Source organism: Mixophyes fleayi, chromosome 1 (genome assembly GCF_038048845.1).
Source record: "Mixophyes fleayi isolate aMixFle1 chromosome 1, aMixFle1.hap1, whole genome shotgun sequence".
Classification (NCBI taxonomy): Eukaryota; Metazoa; Chordata; class Amphibia; order Anura; family Limnodynastidae; genus Mixophyes; species Mixophyes fleayi.
Genome location: NC_134402.1, coordinates 381,028,937 through 381,050,395, shown reverse-complemented (window position 1 = coordinate 381,050,395; position 21,459 = coordinate 381,028,937). Strand labels below are relative to the sequence as shown.

Genomic DNA, 21,459 nt, shown 5'->3' with positions numbered 1-21,459 from the left:
TGACAAAGGAGATGAACTCGTACTAAACACATTCACATGAACGCTTTTTGAGAATGTGATTGTAAATACATTCACCAAGTAACCACTCAAATCATTATGAGGAACAGATGAAGTACTGTTTATTAGTATTGTGCAAATGACCCTCATATCATTGAGACGATGTACTGAAAGTTACAACAGACAGAGATTATTCCACAAGATCTAACTTGTTAATAGTTACGTATATTGTATTACTGTGGGAGGAAAAATGGTTACTAACCTATGTGAGCTCATGTGTTACCTGTGACTCTGCATTTTTTCATTCTGTTCCTGTGTTATGTTACCCACTGGTCCTGTGTTTGAATTAGTTACAGACAAGTCTTGCTGTTATAGTTTATCCTGTGTACAAAGACAGTAGTGTTCTTGTCCCCAATCTGTCCTCATTACAAAGAACCTGAATCTACTGATCAGTATTCTAACAGTAAATGTGACTGTCATTAGTGCCATATTGAGATGACTATAAGCACAGTGCCTAAAATCATGTCCTTTGTCGCTAACTCATTATTGACCAGATGAGTAAAATATTTTTTTCTCAAGTTTGAGTGTTTTGCATAAAGCTTAATAACACTATATTTAGCACTGCATCATTTTTAATGGTTTTCACATTTATTTATTAGTGTTTTTAATTTGAGTTTAATAAGCTAGATATAAATTCAATAATTGGGATTAAACCAGAAAGAGAGAGTCTGCCCTGGTGAGCACCTATAATTTCCTAAGTCATCTTTCAAACCTAAGAAGCTTGCTAATAGCTCTAACATAATATTCAGAATTACAAGTACAAAATAGAAGGGGCTTATAACTACACGTTTAATTTAATGCCTAAACAACTGAAAGGACAGTAGCTTACTCATGAGCACAAATAAAGAAAAAAATAACACCCCTAGCAGTTTCACTATGCTATTACCTGATGTCTTCATTATAAGCACTTAAATGTTAAACAACTAGGTGTATGAGGCTTTCATCAATTCCAATTTCTTTCCCCAAATGTGTCATTTTGGCTTGCTTTTTTACATGGCAAGCAAAAAAAAAAAAAGATACATTATATAAGTCAAAGTTTAAAGAAACATAGTTTACTTGAGAATAATTATGTTTAGTAAAAAACAAAAGTTATATATAAAAAAGCTATGCTTGCCTTTTTTCTTTCTTTTCAAACTGGGACCCAAAATATAAGTTTGCCATTGTTATGGGAACCCATGTGTGTACCCTAAGGGCCTGAGTCATTAATGACCCAGGCTCTAAAAGTGCACCCATAAGAGGTGGTCCCTAAGTCAATATGCTGTGTATTTATTAGTCAGGGGAGCACAAAGATGGGGCCCTGATCCACATATTGCACACATCAAATCTAGTCACTGTGTGTAGATGTGTAAGGTGGCAATAGCGAACTTTCACAAAGTTGTAATAACACATTATAGGCAAAATCAGGTTATATTGCTCCATATCTTCCTACTACTTTTTAAACTAGAATATTGTCCGATATATAGGGGCAGATACAATTCCCCACATTGTTCTTTAGAACAATGTGGGCCACTCACTAGAGCTGCAAGCAGAAATCAGTATTGGAATTACTGTAGTAACACTATTAATGCACAGCTATTACTGTAGTGTCCCATAGAATGATCTGCCTTGTACTCTGCAACCAGATAGTAAAAAATCAGGCAATAGGAGTAACATCAAACTTGCCAACTATTTAAATCTGTCCTCCTGGGAGCAGGGGCAGGCTGGGCTAGGAGGCAGGGGGGCATCTGCCCCCCGGGCCGGTCCCATAGTGGGCTACCTTGGGCTGGACCATCTGCATTTTTTTCCCCATTAAAATAGGATGTTAAGTTGAGTCTTGCTCCCTGGGCTAAAATTTGCCAGCCCTCCCCTGCCCAGGAGATCCTAGGGGTCAGGTCATGTGACAAGAGGTAGGAGGGGGTGTTGCGTTGCATCACCATAGCCCGCCCCACCATAAAATGCCGGAAATAACAGTATTTTATCATTTTATCGTAGGGGCTGGGCTATGGTGACGCAACAATGTGACCATGCCCTCCGCCACAAGTATCCAGGAGGTTTGCCTCCTCTTCCGGGAGTCCGGGAGGCCTCCCTGAAATTCGAGAGCCTCTCTGAAATTCCGGGAGAGTAGGCAAGTATGAGTCACATGATAAGGAGAAATTTCAAGTAGCCACTAATTCTTATTTTTTAAATGGTTACCACCGAACATATTAGGACCAAAACTCAAGAGGCAGTAATATATAGATAAAAGTAATGTTAGAAATATAAAGAACAAAACAAAGTAAATGCAAATAGTCACTTAAACAGTTGAAGCTGGGACATTTTAATTAATGAGAAAATAATAATAAAAATATTAATATTGACACCTATATGACTGGTTTACTGGCAAAAGTGGATGTTCGATATTAGCTGCATTCACCACTTGGTGAATGATCCCTATGTGCAGTGCCATTTTAGCAGCGTGAATGCATCTCAAGATAAACATTACCAGGTGCAGGTAATGCACCATTGTCCTAAGACTGTTGTTTGGACTGTACGGCAATAAAACAAGTAAATGTTGCAATTACAAAACTTCTCTGTTCTAATCAAATGAGCAATTTTTGAGAAAGAAAAATATTATCTTAGCTACGAAGTAAAATCTGTCAAAAAGTAGCCTGTTCTGCAGTGGATTTATAGTGCAATTTCTGCAAATGACTTGAGCTAGCAGGACCTCTGGTGTTTAAATGTGGCATTATTTAACATGGGTAAATACAAGCGCAAAGTCGGACAAGTAAACTGAGCAGTGATCACAAACAGTATGTTAAACACAATGTAACAGTCACAGTATCAGCTGCATGCTATGTCTTCTATTGTTAAGTAAGCATTTAAGATTTAAAGGTTATTCATATTTTTATGTATTTAATAGTTAAAATAGAAATGAAGTTGAAATGTTCATGAATAGAACAAATAAAAGAGTTTTACTAACATGATTGCAAATATGTTCATTTAAAATATCAGAGGTTGCTTCACCCCTTTTATTCATCATTTGCAATGGTTGGGCTCCATAAGTTTATAGCTGCCAATATCTTACAATAATCAGAACATAAAACAATATTGGAAACAACTTTAGGTCAGAAAATATTTGATAATACAAAAAACAAAATTTACATAAGGGATGTTGATCTGGTGAGGAGCCTGTAGCCAAACCCGGCTGGTGCTGCACGAATACTTAACTGAAGTACCAAGGTGTAGTGTGTTACCCCCTTCGCTGCTGTTCTCCTCTTTAGCTATGGCTATGGGGTGGGTGTGGCATCTGCAACAAGAGGGTCCACTGAATACTCAGGTCTTTAATGTAGGTTATATGTGGATTGGACAGTAGTGGTTGTGCAGTACAAAACCAAACAAATTGGTTGGCACCAATGCCCACACTGTCCATCACTGGGTCTGGCTGAGAATTATGATGGGGGGGGAGGGGTGCTGCTGTTTTTTAAATTATTTATGTTGTTTTTCATTATTTTACACAGTGCATTGTGCATGGGAACGGTTTTGTTTAATTATAAGACTAGGTTGAGACATAATCTCTGCCAGGTCAGAGAAAGTTATTTTGCGTGTCGGAATGGCAGTGCATAAGAAGGAATTCCCCTAAAGATGCACCTTTTCCACCCATTTATCTCATTACAGTAATATCTCTCTGTAAATTTAAATCTTCTCACTCCTTCAAAAAGTTGAGCGCACCTAAACTAATCTATACTTTATTACAATCATTTATTTATAAAGCACCACAAAATTGTTATGGAATTGCCCCACTGATTGTTAGCATGGGGATAGTTGCCTCTTTAAAGGGGGGTGATAACCAGCCATGACTTGCTAGTGATGTGGCTGGTAGTATATATATGATTTTATTTTTTTACACTGCTAGTCCAGTGTAGTGGGCCCAGACACATTAGGGTTAATGTCAGCAGGGGCGGATTGGGAACTTAAAGTGGCCCTGGAAAAAAGTCTGAAAGTGGCCTCGTGTGGGCGGGGCCAAGTAAATGGTAGGCGGGGCCCAGTATGTGTGTGTACCCACTGTGTCTGTCCCCGTATGTGTGTGCGCTCACTGTGTCTGTGTGCCTACTGTATGTACCAGAGTATGTGTGTCCTGTTCTTGTCGATTTCCCTACCTGTGACTCTTAGGGGCATATTCAATTACGATCGGATGTAACGCGTGTTACCGCGGAAAATGCACACTACTGCCGGTAATACGGTATCGCAATAACACAATACGGGCTGCGAACGAAAATCCACATTATTGCGGTACCGCGGATTACGTTCGCGGCCGTTCGAGCGCGATCCCGCGAATCGGGATCGGAATTGAATATGCCCCTTGGTGTCTTTAGCCTAGTTGTTGCTTGTCTGGATCCTGGAATGTTGAGAGTCCTATCTGGAAACAAAATGGGTACATTAAATTAAGAAAACTCCAATGAGCATTAAATCAATAGCACACACGTTTAATAATTAGGCCTCCCTCTAGCTCCATTAAAATAAAAGTATTCACATTTGATAAATTGATCTATTTCCCTCCAACCAACCCAAACATTACATTTAATAGTATCCGCATTTAATAAATTAACCTATTTCCCTACGTCCAAACAGGACCAGCAATAAATAGCATTTACATTTAATAAATATAACCATTTCCCAAAATCATCCCTTGCCTTAATTTATTCGTATTCACATTTAATAAATAGCCCTCCTCCCCAAAATCAGCCCCACATTCAATTAATAGCCCCAAACTAGCATTAAATTGAAAGTCCTGCCTCCCCATCTTAAATTATTAGGCACCCCACTATTAAACTAAATTGCCCCACCATCACCCATTAGTCATCACCTAACTTACACCCCCATTTCATTGCCATAAGCCCCCCTGCCCTCACCCCCATTTCATTGTCATATGCCCTCCTGTCCTCATCCTTTTTCATTGTCATATGACCCCAGTCCTCACCCCCATTTAATTGCCATAAGAACCCCTGCCCACACACTATACTGACATAAGCCCCCTGCCCTCACCCCCATTACAGTGACATTAGCCCTCTGTCCACACACACTACAGTGACATAAGCCCCCCTGCACACACACTACAGTGACATTAGCCCCCTGTCCACACACACTACAGTGACATTAGCCCCCTGTCCACACACACTATATTGACATAAGCCCCCTGTCCACACACACTATAGTGACATAAGCCCCCTGTCCACACACACTATAGTGACATAAGCCCCCTGTCCACACACACTATAGTGACATTAGCCCCCTGTCCACACACACTATAGTGACATAAGCCCCCTGTCCACACACACTATAATGACATTAGCCTCCTGCATACACACTACATTGACATAAGGTCTCCTGTCCTGACCCTCATTACATAGCCACAACACTAGCACACGCTACATTGACATAAATCACCCTCACACTTACCTTATTCCAGCGGCGCTTCCTGCACAGTACACATGGGACGGCACCAGTCACATGGTGTGTGTCCCATGTGACCTTTGTTAATTACTGGATAGGACAAGGACGCGGCCACGCATGGGGGCGGGGTTTATGATCAGTTCCTCGGCCACAACGATGCTCCCCTAATGGCACCTCTGATTCAGGGGGCCTCTGCTGTCCCCTCTCTCCCCACCCCACCCCGCAATCCGTCCCCATATTAGGATGGCCGGCATCCATGATAAAAAAAAAAAAAAAAAACAGATTAAAAATAAAGATGTAATAAAACAAAACCATCAAGTAGCCGACGGTCGGCCTCATCAGGCCCCCGGCCTACCGGTAAAATTCCCGGTAAGCCCAATGGCCAATCCGCCCCTGAATGTCAGCCAAGTGTAATATGTCTGATTTATGTCTTCAGCATTGATTGTCATTTACTATTTTCCCCCCAAATAATTTCAAAATCTCTAATGATCACTTATGATCTCTAATGAGATTCTGATGAGTAGGTGATATGTTACATGGTCAGTTCTACACAGGATAAAGATAAGCATGCATCACATGATCAGAGCATTCTGGGACAGTGGGACGTCTGCCCATGCTATCTTTCCAGTCTTCTACTGCTGTGATTCACATGAGAGACATTATCATACATAAATCTGTATGGTGTATGTGCTACTTTAATAGTGTTGATATAATTAAAACATAGAGAAGAAAGTGGGTATAATGAAAATGAAAGCTTCCGCCAAACACTATAGAATTATCTTCATCAATTTCCCTTACACAATTCAGACAGGTTATTTTTGACAACTGGATCTATAATGCAATAAATTTAAATGGGTGTATTATCTGCTTTCTTTGAATTAAATGTGAAGAGACTTTACCTGGTTCATATACTACATTCTTTGAGGATCTGCTAAGATAAATTATTCAACTAAAGCTGTAAAAAGGGCAGAGGCGTCTGAACAGCAACTTTTAAGGTGATAGAGAATAGAATTTCAGGAAATTGAATCCAGGTCTGAAATTCAATTACTTAATGACAGCTATTTTGTTTCAGTTAGTGGTTCACCGTGCAGGGGAGTACTCTTTTAGTCAGCAGAAAATACAATTTGTTAAAGGGAAAATCAACACATGGCAGGGTAAACAAGATACTCTTTTTGGTTAACTAATGCTTTAGAAGCATTGCTGTCAGGACGGATATCAAGCGCCTGTGCGGCTTCGAAGGCCTTTCATTTAAAAACTATTGCAGGCAAAAGCTGACCTTTAATCCTCAACATAAGGTTTATGAGCAATCAGAACTATTGTGTCAAAAGCATAAATAATATACAATATGTAAACTCTATAATATCAATATAAGGTTTTACATTGTATATTTGATAATAAATAAATACTAATCGCAATAAAACACATTTGTGTATTAGACTCATAAATAATATACAATATAAGACTATATAAAATAAATATACAGCATTAGACTCGATAATATTATTATACAGTATAATATAAGAGAAGTATTTTTGCTAAATTAGCCAGCAAATGTGGGAGGTGTGAGATTCATGTGGGGTTGGCATGAGAGGCATGTGGGGGAGGCTTGAGGGGCGAGTGGGGGAGGCATGAGGGGCGAGTGGGGGAGGCATGAGGGGCATGGGGGAGAGGAGGGGGGCGAGTGGGGAAGGAGGGGGGGCATGTGGGTAGGGAGAGAGGGGCATGTGGGGGAGGCGCGAGTGGCAAGTGGAGAATGTATTTGGGCAATGTGTGGGAGGTGTGAGGGGCATGTGAGAAGGGTATGGGGGGCATGTGGAGAGATTTGAGGAGCATGGGAGGAGGCCTGAGTGGCAATGTGGGTTTGCCTAGCTCATTTTGGGGCTTTCTTTTCATTCTCAAAACTATGGGTAATGTGCAGCCCCTTTGAAGGGTGGAGGGCCACACATAAAGTATAACAGGTATCTCACCACTGTTATAAAGTCTAATACACAAATATTTGTTAATGTAGTTAAAATGTCTTTACTGTCTAAAGTGTGCTCCTACATTCTTGTCCTGTAATATGTAAACTTACTCATAGCAGTGATGCACCTTTTAATACATTTATATACACATACACGCATTTATACTTTTATTTTGTACCTGTCTAGCTATTTACATAAAGAGGATAGAGAAATATAGAGAATAATTTAGTACTTTAAATATTAAGTCATATGATTTATGTTTATATTGTAATATTTCTATGGTGTCAACAAATTCAAAGGCATTGCACTTAAAAGGAATAAAACAAAAATGTAAGAAAAAGACCAAAGAAAATATCAAGAAATATACTGAAACGTTAGACAATTTGTCTTCGAAAAACACATCAATTGGTATTGTGGGAGATGTACAGTTGGCATATTTTTCTTGCACAGCTAGCATGAACATAATGAAAATGAAAATAAGAATAGCTCAAACACATTTCTAGTAGTGAAAAAAGTGATATTATAATGAAATGATATAACAATATGTTGTATTTCATAACCCTTGCCTTTCACTTGTGATTACTATCCATTGTGGGAAATGTGGTAGGTGGGGAAAAAACAACAGGTGTGAACAGAACTAATTTTATGGGACATATTCAATTGTACGCCGAAGAAAAAGTATTACCTGAGCTGAAATCCACCGTGAAATGTACCATAATAACGGTATTTACGTGCACTATTACCGTAATAATGGTATTAGTGCGCACGCAGCGTTACTTTAGGCAGTAACGAAAACAATTGAATATGCCCCTATGTGCTTTTTACACTCATACCCCAGGCAACATTTTCTTTTTATCATCTAGCCTAGTAAACATTTACAGTGTGTTCTAGTTGTATAAGATTTGTTTCACCTTTTTACAGGTCAGCTTGAAGTTAGACATCTCTTGGGCAGGTAAAAACATTCTTTAGCTTTAATGATAGGGTAAACATCTCATGTACTGGCAAAATCGTGTGCACTGTGCTCTTGAAAAACTTTCTCTGACATCATACTGTAGGAAGTCTGACAGCTTTCGACACATTGGCTCAAAATGATCGCATGTGATTATAGTCATGGAAACTTCAGTAAAAGTAGGCACAAAAGTGCAAAATGGGAAGCACTTTTTTTGCATCCCATTTGCTCTTCATGAATGACCCTCATCTCGACGAGAGTGTGAGGTGAAATTAGAACTGTTTACATGTTTTGCCATTCCTGTCTATCTTTAGTTTAAAAGTAAAACGATACAGTGATAGGCAAACTGATACACATCAGGGGCCGCACATTACCCTTAATCTTTGTAATAAGTTAAAAGAAAACATTTAATCAAATAACGAGACTTTATCTGTAATAAAACAGCAGGCATTTTAATGTAAGATAAAGAAGTGTTATAAACTGTAACAGACAAATCTGACAATTTAATCTAACTTCCGGGTGACCAGATTTTCCACCAGCTTTTGAAATAAACACAAACAGCTTTACAGCACACTGGTGCATAATAGGGTCCACCTAAAAAATCCTTTCCCTACTTTAATGAAGGAAGGAAGAATCACACATCTCTTTTCCAAGGAAGGAGGCAGATCATGTTGTGTAGACTGCACATTCCCCCTTCTCTAATCTCAGATGAGTTGCTGGCGTTGTATGATGCCCATGCGTTGTGCTGAGGAAGAGGTCATGTCATGGGGCCTTGGATGCTCCAAGAAAGTAAGATCAAGATCAGTCGTATGCTCTGTTTTGTGGCCCACACAGCTTTGCCCACTGCCCCAACTGTCAACAGGAGCTAAGGCTGTGGGTTAAGCTTAACAAGGCATACAGCAGAGAATAAAAGTTTGGACCCATGTGAGAGCTGAAAAAAGGATGGATGAGGCATAAAGCCCATCACTGCTGTAGAAGAACCTCAACAGATGTGTTTTTGCCCCACTATGAAACATGTCCAAAAAGTTATTTGACAGGGAAAAGTGTTCTTTAATATAATAAACTTTCCTTTGCTGGGTAATGATACACTGAATTATTACTTTTGTTCTTTCAGAAAGAAAACAAATTGCAGCTTGTGTTTTCCCTCTGTTTAATCATTAAGATGAGCACAGCACAGGGATAGTGAATTATGTGAACTGATGCAGAGCTGTCTACAATATGAGCTCTATCCCATAGTTTCCAGATTGTAACTCATTTTCCTAAAACAGTATATGAAAAGAAAACAAATATCTGATTGCTTGCTATTTGTTGCACCGTGTTGTCTTGTAGTTACTTGTACATAGGTTTTCATACATATCCCCCATATTATTTTTAAAATAACACATATTTCAGTATAATGTTGATTCACTGACCTGTAATATTTCAGTATAATTCATCATAACGGGAAATACATTGGCCAATTTTACATCAGTCTCTCCTCCAGTCTAATTTTGTCAGGAGAATAGAGGAGAAATGACTAGGCAAACGCAGATCATTGATCTGAACCAGTACGCTTTGCTTTTTTTGTTTGTTGTGAGTTACAGTTTAGAGAGGAGAATATGCAGATGACTCTAGATCTCTTGTAGCTCCATCCCTCTTCACAATATGAATAAAACAATGATATTAATAATAACAACCAATGATATACTAAGCGTATGCAACAATAAATTGCATCATTTGAAATCAATTGTAAATTGTATTGTCATTTATATTAAACTTACTGTTATTTCGCAGCTCCACTAAATGTGTCAATCTATAAATAAAATGGCTTCTTTGTTGAATCTTGTTTTGAGTGATCTTCCTAATAACATCTGTGACCTGCAGCCTTGAATATTAAGAGTAATTGCAGATGATGTTTGTATTTCCAATGTATGTTCGTGACCAGTTGATCATATTTGATAAGCATTGTAGTGTGTACAAACAATGATAAATTAAAATATAGATTTACATTTACATGTAGGTATGGCTGATGCCCTATAAAGGGCATCTTAAATGTGGTTGCTCCAAAGTAAAAGTTTTATCAAGTTTAAAACTTTCTGACATTTTCTAACTGAATCGCCACATGCATAAAATAAAAATAAATATAGTTGCAACAATTGTTACCACAGGGCTATACATATATAAAGACACGCATATGTACTTGCATATATTGTATACATATAAACACTTATACATGCACCATCATTGCAATATGTATTTGGTTATCAGGATTTGCAGCAAAATCATCCTGATCTAGGTGGTTCCTAGTCAAAAATAATATAATCAGAATTGCAACATGCTTAATCATTCAATGGTTTTATGTGTGGCTTTTGGGGTGTTGACTGCCTAATGTATTCATATTGCATTATTTTCTGAAAAAGATGCTTGTGCCTGACTGTCATTGAAGTGGGTGGGGACTAACCCAACCAACAGCAAATAAGTAGAGGACAACTTCCATTCCAGTGCATTAGGACATTCACAACACAAAACTTAGCAACATGAATCAACATTAATAAAACCATAAAGAAATATATGTGAATGTTTCTCTGTATAAATCAAGATTTAAACATCAACTTGTTAAAAAAATTAAAAACTTTAACTACTGATCCTTATTGGAGTGATGAACGCCCAAAGCATAAATATTGCATAATGGACACCAAATGAATGACCTGACAAAGAAAGTTGGAGCTACAATTGATCACTGCTGATAGCACAATAAGTGCTCCAAGGAGAGAGCACTACGTTAAACTTTCATTAACCAGGAACACAAGCACTGTGTATTATGAATATTGCATGAACAAAATCAACATATAGTGTACTTTATTCACAGGCGTTTACAGTGTGTAGTGCCAATATCATAACCTCTAAACAGATAATAATAGAGAAACCCAGCCTATGCTGAAGACAGTTCTATTAGGAAAAACTAAATGTATCACTTGGTATAATTAAATGCAAACTAAATGTCACATATAGGATGAATGTAATGTGGTGTTTATAAAGCAGCATTGAAACTTGTTTAACTTTGAAACAAAAAGCTCACACTTAACTTGCTGAACTGACTAATTGTATTATTTTGTGATAAAAAAAATTTTTTTATTTCAGTAGGCAATGTGTATGCCTGTAGTTATTATGAATAAATCATAATGATGACTATAATTTCAGGCTACTAGTATCTACTTTTGTCGAAATTAGACAGTTACTGACACTGTACATGAAGCGACGTCTGTACATGCCACTAATACAATCTGTGTGTGTGAATCTTTTGCAGGTCCTGATTGAGGCAACAAGAAATCCCAATATATACTCTGACCTGTTTCTTTGCAAACCTCATCAATAGAAGAAATGTAAATGAACAACCACACGTGGAACAGATATCTATCTTATACGATGCAGATGTCGTGCACACGTTTGAGGACATGACCTCCTAGCATGAATGGGGATTGTCGGTGCTATCTATACAATTGCAGATGCTGTAAATACAACGTGTACAGAAGCGGCCCCCGGAATACTATGTAGGCACACGGCAGCCGGAGAGTGACACCCACCTGAGTGCATGCGGCGTGTAGACGGGACACATGTGTGCTGAAGACTCCCCAGCACCAGCACACACTGACTCGCTGCCACTTCTCACTCCAGCTCCTTCGCCCGTGTCCCTGCCCAGGCGCTGACGTCATGCCCGTTGTTTTGGTCCGCCCAACCAATCGGACGCGTTGCCTGGATTCTACGGGAGCCGAAATGGGCCCTTCCTCCCGAGCTGAGGACTTCCCCATCCCTGACAGAACGCATTGCGCTGGGTACACTGCCTGGCGATCCTGTAGCAGCTTTATCAGCTCTGACATGGAAACATCGCTGCAGTTTCAGCACGGCTTCTTCCCAGAGCAGCCGCCTCCTCCTCCTCCTCAGCAGCAGCAGCAGCAGCAGCAGAGCCCAGACGAGCAGCTCTTCTTCCAGCAGGACGGGCAGTGTATTCAGTGCAACAGCTGCTCCTTCCAGGGGGACAACCTGCCACTTCTGCGCACCTCTTCCCCTATCACCGCCGGCGCTTTCCGCAGCAACTCCTCGCCCCTGTCCTCCTCCTCCTCTCGGCAGGGCAGCCAGCTGAACGTGAGCGAGTTGACGCCTTCCAGCCATGCCAGTTCGTCCAGACCTCCCCACCATCACCACCATCACCACAACCAGTACCACCAGTGCCACAGCCGGCAGCAGGCGAGCCCCAGCGACAGCCAGCGCCGGGAGAGTAACCCTTTCACGGAAATAGCTATGAGCAGCTGCAGGTACAACGGCGGCGTGATGCGACCGCTCAGCAACTTGAGCGCGTCCCGCAGGAACCTCCACGAACTGGACTCGGAGTCGCAGCCGCTGCAGCCCATGTCCAGCTCTGCCCCGGAGATCGTGGTGTCTAAGCCCGAGCACAACTCCAACAACCTGGCCCCGTACGGCGGCTCGGGGCAGGCGGCGGCCGGCAGCGCCGGGGGGCAGAACAACAACAGCGGCGGCAGCAAGTCCAACAAGAAGAAGAACCAGAACATCGGCTACAAGCTGGGGCACCGGAGAGCGCTCTTTGAGAAGCGGAAGCGCCTGAGTGACTACGCGCTGATCTTTGGGATGTTTGGCATCGTAGTCATGGTCATTGAGACAGAACTTTCTTGGGGAGCCTATGACAAGGTAAATCCTGACTTGTCTGATACAGGATAATAGGACCAAGTCCTATCACCCCTTGTCTCCTTTATGGGAAACATTACAGCACTTTATACTGTGTGCCAGTGTCACAGAATGGCACTGGGTATTGTTGTTTGTGTGCTGCCTGTGATACAGTTGCCCTGACAGCTGCCCCTTTCCCTGTAGTTGTAGCTCAGTCTGTGTCCCCATGAGAGTAGTCCCAGGTGCACGCAATGATTTGTCCCTGTTCACCCAACTTCTTGTCTAAACAAGCCGCACTTTTCAATACTTTTTCAGTGTTTTATTTATCTGACAATGAGAACTTTTTCTTTGCTCCATCAAACTGAAACGTGTTTCTGTTACAGGGTTCGCTGTACTCATTAGCTCTAAAATGCCTTATAAGCCTTTCCACGATTATTCTGCTTGGTCTTATTATTGTATACCACGCAAGGGAAATTCAGGTAAATGACATTTATATTACTTCCTTGTGATTTAAAATGAAGTGTGTATTTTTGCCAATAAAGGTGCATTGCTCTATGTGCTTTGTCAAACTTAAGCTTATTAATATTAAGTATAATAAAATTTCCACACATGTTTTTGAGTTGTCTTCCCTTATTTATGTATAAATAATATGTCATGTCTAAGATAGATATGCCCCAAATATAGGATCGCAACTTACCTTTCTCATATTTCTGAGTAAACTTCTTTTGGTTTAAATAAACAAAGCACAGCTTTCACCCTTCCCTGTTTCAAGCGATCTTTTGATTTATTAGCTTCAGACACCCAATTTATTTATATCTAAAGTAGCTAGATAATAATAAAACAGCTCAATTTTATGTATTCCCACTGGGTGAACATTATTTCACGCACGAAGTGCCATTAATTCTATGTTTGTTTCAACTGAACGACTTATTTATTTGACAGTTGAATCATTTTATCTAGAGCTATTAGCATGGCTGGAAGCATGTACTGTAGTAATCTCACAGTTATGCACTTACAGTTTATATACAATGCATGTAGAACTTCACCTTGTATTTGATTATGTTTATCTTGTATCATTTTAAAGTGAATCTTTAGCCTTTACTGAAATCAAAATAAAAAAATGTTTAAGTTATGGGAATTCTATACACTTTAGTACAGTTTGAGCTTTTATCCGCAGTTTTTAAATTACCTTATTATAATCTGTTAATCGTTTCACTCATGCCATGTTTAATATTAGCTAACTATGCAATATGATAGTTATCAGACAAATGAAGCTAGAATAAAATAAGTAAATCATGGGCAGACTTTATTGTTACGAATACAATGGTCAATTTGCAGTCAGTTTGAAATAAATGTAAATATATTTTTACTACCTTCTTTAAGTGAGAGCACTGTATAGTAATGGCTAAAATATATGGGTGAGCTACGATTCCTATATTAAGTATGCGGAGTGTTCAGGTCATATCTGGTGTAGTTAGTGAATTCGGGTAATTTATATTCGTCATTTTATATATCCAGTATTTGAGAAAGATGCCTGGTTGCTTTTTAATGTACAACAAGCAGCGTAATGCGCAAATTGAGTCTGTAGGTCAAATGAGTGTGAACATTGGAAGGAGTAGGTGAAGTGGATTTTGAATGTCAGATGTGTTGATGGTAAAACGAAAGTTATTGTCTGTTTATTTTGTATTTTTACAGTGTGAATGTATCATCTAATCTCATGATAAATCTCATAATATTGATACAAATATCTGGATGAGGAATAATCTCTTTCAGATGTGTTTGTTAAAAAGCGGCATTAATTACAATCTGATATTTGAAATCCAACACTCTCAATAGGATATGACTATTACAATAACACAATTTTAGGGAATGCAGATAAAACCAACGAAATCCCATACTGTACAATTAAAGGGGTTCTCATAACAGCATTGCCACCGCCTCGTGTGGATACTTCACATAGCGATCCTTCACATTCAGACACATTGATCTATTCATTCCTATTGGCATAAGAGGTTACCTTTAAAGAATGTCATGTTTTTAACTCACCTTAAAGAAATAAATATGATCACTGACAATCCAATACGACCAAACTCCTTTACTGTTTATTTGGTAGCAATCCGTTATTTTACAGCTGTCACAGGCTATTTGTGGCACAAATATGATTTGTAGTCTTTAATCTCTTGCCCTATGTGTGCTATAGAGCATTCAGCACCACGGAGAGCTCCGTGCACAGAGCACAGCCAGACCCGTAATCACTCACATTCTTGTGTCACTAGATTATACTCTCTGCTCCCTTCTAAAATGATCAATTCAATTCGGTGCTTGACACACTATACATTCATTCTCCTACAATCTCCAGCAATGGACATATTTTACTGTAAATAGGAACACATATTACAATCAAAATCAAAATACACTATGTATTTTCATGATTCCTGATAAATTAGTGTTCTTTTTTTTGTATGGATTTTAAAAGGAATCACGTATCGCTAGAGGTGCTATTGCAACAAGACAGCTTCCCTTTCATCCCTAGCTGGAGACCACTTAACGCACAGCGGATGAAAGGGGGAATCCCTGTCCTTTCCCCACTAATGTTACATACCGCAGCAGTTGCCAGTCCGAGGTGCCCCTCACTTACACAGCTCCTTGCATTATTAATGTCTCCGAAGCTAAATATAGATGCTGGCATTTGCCGAGCGGAGCCCGCAGATTATTAAAGATCTTAGAGGCGCATCTGGGGTTACCCCGGCTCGGAATCCCCCGGCTTTTCCAGGCTGGCTGTGCAGATCTGCGCATGTGCAGTGCCGCAGTGCGTGGGAAGAACAGCACAGGAGGTAGCAGCTACTAATCATCTGTGCAGACAGGATGGAGAGAGCAGGGCGAGGGGGAAGAACAGGCCGTGGTTGTTTTCTCTGTTTATAGTGTACCCTTGTGGGGAATGATTTATTTCTATCATAGGATCCAGCATGCATAGTGGATTAGAGGGAAGGTAATTCCAATATGAATGCATAACGTGTCTGGTGTGGTATGGTGTAAGCTTGGATGGCTTATACAGAAAGTATTGTTATTACCACAGAATGCAGAACTATAGATTTCAGCACAAATGACTTTAGAACTGTATAGTAGGGGATTCTTTTTTCTTTGTTTGTTTGTTTGTTTTTTTTGCAGAGCTTGAATTATCTACCAGGTTCATTTTCAAAGAATTCTTTAAGCATGAGAGCACATTGTTTGCCAAGGGCATTTTGTGGCTCCATAGATGAAGACATTGCCAAATTGTTTGGGGAAAACATTGCTTTACTTTATAAAATGCCACAGGCATTAAAGGCGGTATCAAAATGGGAAGTATTTCTTAATGCTATTAAGCTATTTTTTGGTATTTTGTACACTACTGTCCCATTATTTATTATCAATTTGCATTATCAGGCTAAGTAATATTCATGCTATTTTGTTCTTCTGATCTCTTCATCCTGATTTTATACACTTAGGGCCTGATGCTGTGTTAGGAGCAAAGTAAAAAAACAAAAAATGAGTAAATTTGCACCTGGAAAAACCATGTTACAATGCAAGGGGTGCATATTGGTTTCTTGTTTTGCACGCAAAGAAGATAGAGGCTGCTTTTTTCATGTAGCACACAAATACCTGAGAGCTTTATTTTTACACTGAAATTAAAGTTGATCTTTGACATCCCATGTCACAACTATAAATGTGTCCCTACATTTTAAATTTACCTCCTCCTCCAATGCAATATGGTTTTGCAGAGGTGCAAATTTGTTCCTTTTCTTTGCTTTGCTCCTAACTCACTATCAGGTCCTTAGTGTAGATGCAGTGACTGATATCGTTAATATAATATCATACATTCTGTATTCTATTTAAGAGCAAAAAAAAAGGCCAAAAGTGTATATTTAGACCAAGTACCTTAATGCACCAGTACAGAGAATAAAAATATATACATTCCATAATTTTACATATATGCTTTTACACATCACATTAAGGACTGGAGTCTACTAAGTAAAATAGTAACTATGGGCCTGATTCATTAAGGATCTTAAATGCAGAGGTATCTTATTTCAGTCTCCTGGACAAAACCATGTTACATTGCAAGGGGTGCAAATGAGTGTTCTGTTTTGCACATAAGTTAAATACTGCTTGTTTTTTCATGTAGCACACAAATATCAACTTTAAATTTCAGTGTACAAATAAGCTATCAAGTATTTTTGTGCTACATGAAAAAACAGGCAGTATTTAACTTATGTGTAAAAAAGAATACTAATTTGCACCCCTTGCATTGTAACATGGTTTTGTCCAGGAGACTGAAATAAGAATCCTCTGCATTTAAGATCCTTAATGAATCAGGCCCAATGATCCAATACAAAATACACTTTTTTCTTTTTATTAGACGATACCTGATATATATTACCTCCAGTTACAACTTTTTTTTAAAATGTCCTTACTGCAGTGGTGTTCACTATTTACAAATCTATCAAACATTTTTGAATAAATTCCTTTAGCAGGGACATGGTCTGGGGAAGAAGCAAATCTCATTACAACACGCTGTACAACATAACCTGTTCCACTGCATATACAACAGAGCACATATGGCAGATTCACAAGTGTCCACACTTGTGTAATTAAATAAATCTACGGATGTTTTTTGGAAAGTTTCCCTTTACATCATAGCCAGCTGAAATCATTTGATGTCTAAATGAGACACATAATATTGAGCATGATTTATAAATTATGACAGCTTTATACAGATGATTATATTGTCAATATAAGTTAGTATGTAAACAGTGTCATTTACAAGCTCTTTAAAGCTGATTACCCACTGACCTCACATTAAACGATAGTGACACCGCATGTCAAACGTGATCGCATTTGTAACGCAGTGGTAACCACTTTTGAGGTATATATGTGTGTGTGTTGGGGGGGGGAGGGGTATTAATTGAGGATACTTCATTAATGGCAATGCATTCCTTTGCTGTGAATTCAAATAAATTTAATAGACGGCGTCCAGAAAAAAGTATTGTTAACAAGTGTTATAAAATCATGTATTTGAATGACAGTGGATGAGGGACCAAAGGAATAATGTTCCCCTGCTACATTTAATGCTTATGAGAAAGGTTTTTTTTTTTTCAGAAGTCTTATGTTATCATGCACCTCTAGCTATAAAGCAGCACTATTTTGTTTTTTAAAAGCATTATAGATACAATAGCAAACATATGATCTTTAGAAAATTGATGTTTGGTAAACATCCTCTTCCCTCTATCTAGTATAAGTGATCGGGAAAATTACATGCAATGTTCCAAGCTACACAGTAATAGATACTGCTTTCATTCAACTCTACAGTCTCTCTGGGATTACTTAGTACTAAGACAAGAATCATTCCCAGTGCAATAAAGATTACATAAGGGACATGCCTAAAAATAACATTAAAAACAGCAATTACAACTTAAATACTGTTTCATTGATGACTTTCATTCCCAAACACAATGGTTGCTATTTAGTTAATGAAAATCTGCAGGTACAATGTAAAATCAGCTACGGTCCTGCTTTGTGCCTCAATTTGCTCAAGTGCACCTATATTTTAACCAAAGCACATAGGTTTTCAGATTAAGATTGTAACGTTAGCGAGGAGCAGAAGATTTGCACAGTCTGAGGGGTGGAGTTGGGTGGAGTGAGGGCATTCCTTAAAGTACAGAGAAGGCACACTGGTGGGCTCAGTTATGCAGAGCATTCAAAATCAAGGTTTTATTTTGCTGAGGAACATATTTAAAATAAAATAAAAGGGAGAAAGTGCATTTTTGTGCTGTTTATTGCTGTGTGAAGGGGCTCGTGGCAATTTTTGCTCTGCTTAAAGACTTAAGTTTTGCACCATCTCAGATCTGTTGGTTCTCATGTTTTACCTTTCTAGGCACACATGCAATATGCTAAAATGCTTTACAAACAAATATGACACCTAATCAAAGACAGTCCTGATGTATCCTCACACTGATAAATACTTTAAGCCATAAATGATCCTAAACTGAGCAGTATTTTAGGAGTCACAGTGGAAACATTTCATGTAATTAAAGGGCTGGCTCTAAAGTGGTTGGAGGTTGGACCCTTTGTGTTTTGACATTCCTGGTAAGGCTGCAGTCCTTCCTCCAATCCAAGTAATTATATATGCTTGCATTTTATAGCCTCTGTAAATCTGTTTTAATGGTCTATAAGGGAGTGTTTCATATTAAGATGTTGAGACTCCATAGAGGAAAATTATTTTGAAAGCACTGTAGCATTATTAGATAAAACCAATGCTGACCAAATGGGTCAGATGAGGCAAACCAAGTCTTTTTGGTTTCCATCTATCTCCTCCCCTGCTGCTTGATCTCAATAGCTTTTACAGACTTTATTGTATGATCTGGCCTATGAATGTGTATTTATCCACAAACTACATATTGTCAGGCAGGTCTATTTACCTGCATTGATTATTGAGAACCAATATTCTTATTTTAAGTGTATTTTAGTTACATGACACATTTCTAGAAATGTTCAATTAAACATGTGGACATAAGTTATTCTACACAGAGCATGACTTTTTCTGCAAACTTGTTTTATTATGCATTAGGAGCTGCCATATCACTGTCACTGCTCAGGCTGTCTTAACAATGTGATACCTGTAGCCGCATTCTGATTGCATAGGTGACCAATAGGTAAAGTTTTTTTAGATTGATAAGTCAGCCAATTTTGCATGCAGAACTATGGAGACAGTGGTATTGAGCTTTAAATTAGTGCATGTAGGAGATATCTGTGATATCACCGGCATTATGCTATTGATAAATTGAACCAGTCATTAGCTTTGTCTTAATCATTCTATAAAGTGATCTATAAAATGTTTGATAAATAGGCCCCATAATCAATTATGCGTTAATACTAATATATGTAAAAAGGCAAGTAAAAGAGAATTGTGTAAAAAAAAAACATGCTTAGCTAAAGCAGTCTACACAGTTTTACACAATGTCATATCTAATTTACTTGATTTATAAAAGTGTTATATGTCACTACAGCTAATTATTTAATAAAGAAAATTATATTATATATATGTGAATATATTTTTGAAGTAATACTTGTTCTGCTAGGAGTTTTAGCTTGCATTGTTAGTACAGTGGTTCAGACATTTCCATGTTATAATAATTAATAATAATACCTGTATTATTTATATAGCACTTTTTTTCTTATGGGGTCTATTTATGAAGTGTTGAAGAACCTAAAGGCCAGCAAAAGTGCCGGAAAAAGGCTCTTTCGCCACTTTGCACCATTTATCAGCGATTTCTTAAGCTTCCTTAAGCAGCCTTCAGCTGTTTAGCACCTTCCCCCTAGGCCTCTATGAGTGCGGTGAACTGAATCTATTCCTCAAGCGTTAATAGCACTAAAAGCTTAGCGCCATCTCAGGATGCCGTTACTTACCTTTTCCAATGGAGTGCAGTCCTGCTGGAGAGGATTCTCTTTGCTAGCTCCATGCTCATCCCCTCCTTAGGCCAGAGTAGACTTTACTGCGCATGCGCTATGAAACATTGGCACATGTGTAGTAAGTCAACTCTGTCACTTCAATGAAGCCTGTCCCTTTCACAACAAAACAAGAGATTCTCATGTTCAGGATCAAGGATGGGTCATTTCCTCTATGCAAAATGTCAAGGAATTTGAGAGAACACCTCTGATCAAACTCCAACCCTAGCTAGGACCGGGCTGAATATTTCATAAAGGATGACAATTCCAGTGAGTACAATAAAATGGTTCCTTTCATTATGTCCTGATATGACTAACAAACATGCATATTTTCTGGTTGTCTTGCAAGTAAACTTTCTCATGGAATTTTGATATCCTCTACAATACATTAACGTTTGTTACTGGTGGATATATACAGGGTTAGAAAGAACAGTCACTGGTATATAAAGAAATAGACATTTTTATGTGCTGCTTATTTTTTAGGAGTATTTTGTCAGGGTCCTCACCACCAAAAGTCTATCTACTAAGCTCTACTCCATCCCACCTTACCAAACACTGTAGTACAGAGCCAGATTAATAATGGACCTGATGGAGCTACAGGTTGCCCATCACAGATAAGCCCAGGAGTTTATTGGGGCTGGCCACTAATGGGTGGGACAGGGTTGAGGCCGCATCTCCTTTCCAGGGACCAGACATCTTTTTACCAGTGCCATGGGCTGATCCATTCCCCCACCCTCTGCTTCCTGTCACTGGCACTTCTAAGTGAAGTCGGGGTGGTACATGCACTGCATGGCCCCATCACTCAGTAACTACACACTGAGCTCCTCCACTCACACACTCAGGTAAATATGTCAAACCTTCTAAAATGGAAAAGTGAAGGTGTTACCCATAGCAACCAATCAGATTCTAGCTAACATTTATCTAGTACTTTCCAAAAAATGA

The 21,459-nt window shown here is 38.9% G+C and overlaps 1 protein-coding gene and 1 long non-coding RNA gene across 4 annotated transcripts in view; one reads left to right on the top strand and one right to left on the bottom strand.

Annotated features, from left to right (window-relative positions):
* LOC142097631 (uncharacterized) overlaps nucleotides 1–12,242 on the bottom strand; it is a 39,007-nt gene extending 26,765 nt beyond the window's left edge. For both annotated transcript variants that reach the window (XR_012678225.1, XR_012678226.1), the window contains exon 1: nucleotides 11,940–12,242. This is a non-coding gene — a long non-coding RNA (uncharacterized LOC142097631). The remainder of the gene's footprint in view (nucleotides 1–11,939) is intronic.
* Nucleotides 12,016–21,459, top strand: part of KCNN2 (potassium calcium-activated channel subfamily N member 2) — a 111,610-nt gene continuing 102,166 nt past the window's right edge. Inside the window, exons 1-2 of one of the 2 annotated variants that reach the window (XR_012678224.1) lie at nucleotides 12,016–13,059; nucleotides 13,419–13,514. Coding sequence is in view for 1 of the 2 variants with exons in the window: in XM_075179641.1 (XP_075035742.1) it covers nucleotides 12,067–13,059; nucleotides 13,419–13,514 (1,089 nt within the window). In the remaining variant the exon portion in view is untranslated. The remainder of the gene's footprint in view (nucleotides 13,060–13,418; nucleotides 13,515–21,459) is intronic. The other variant, XM_075179641.1, reaches the window with a different exon arrangement.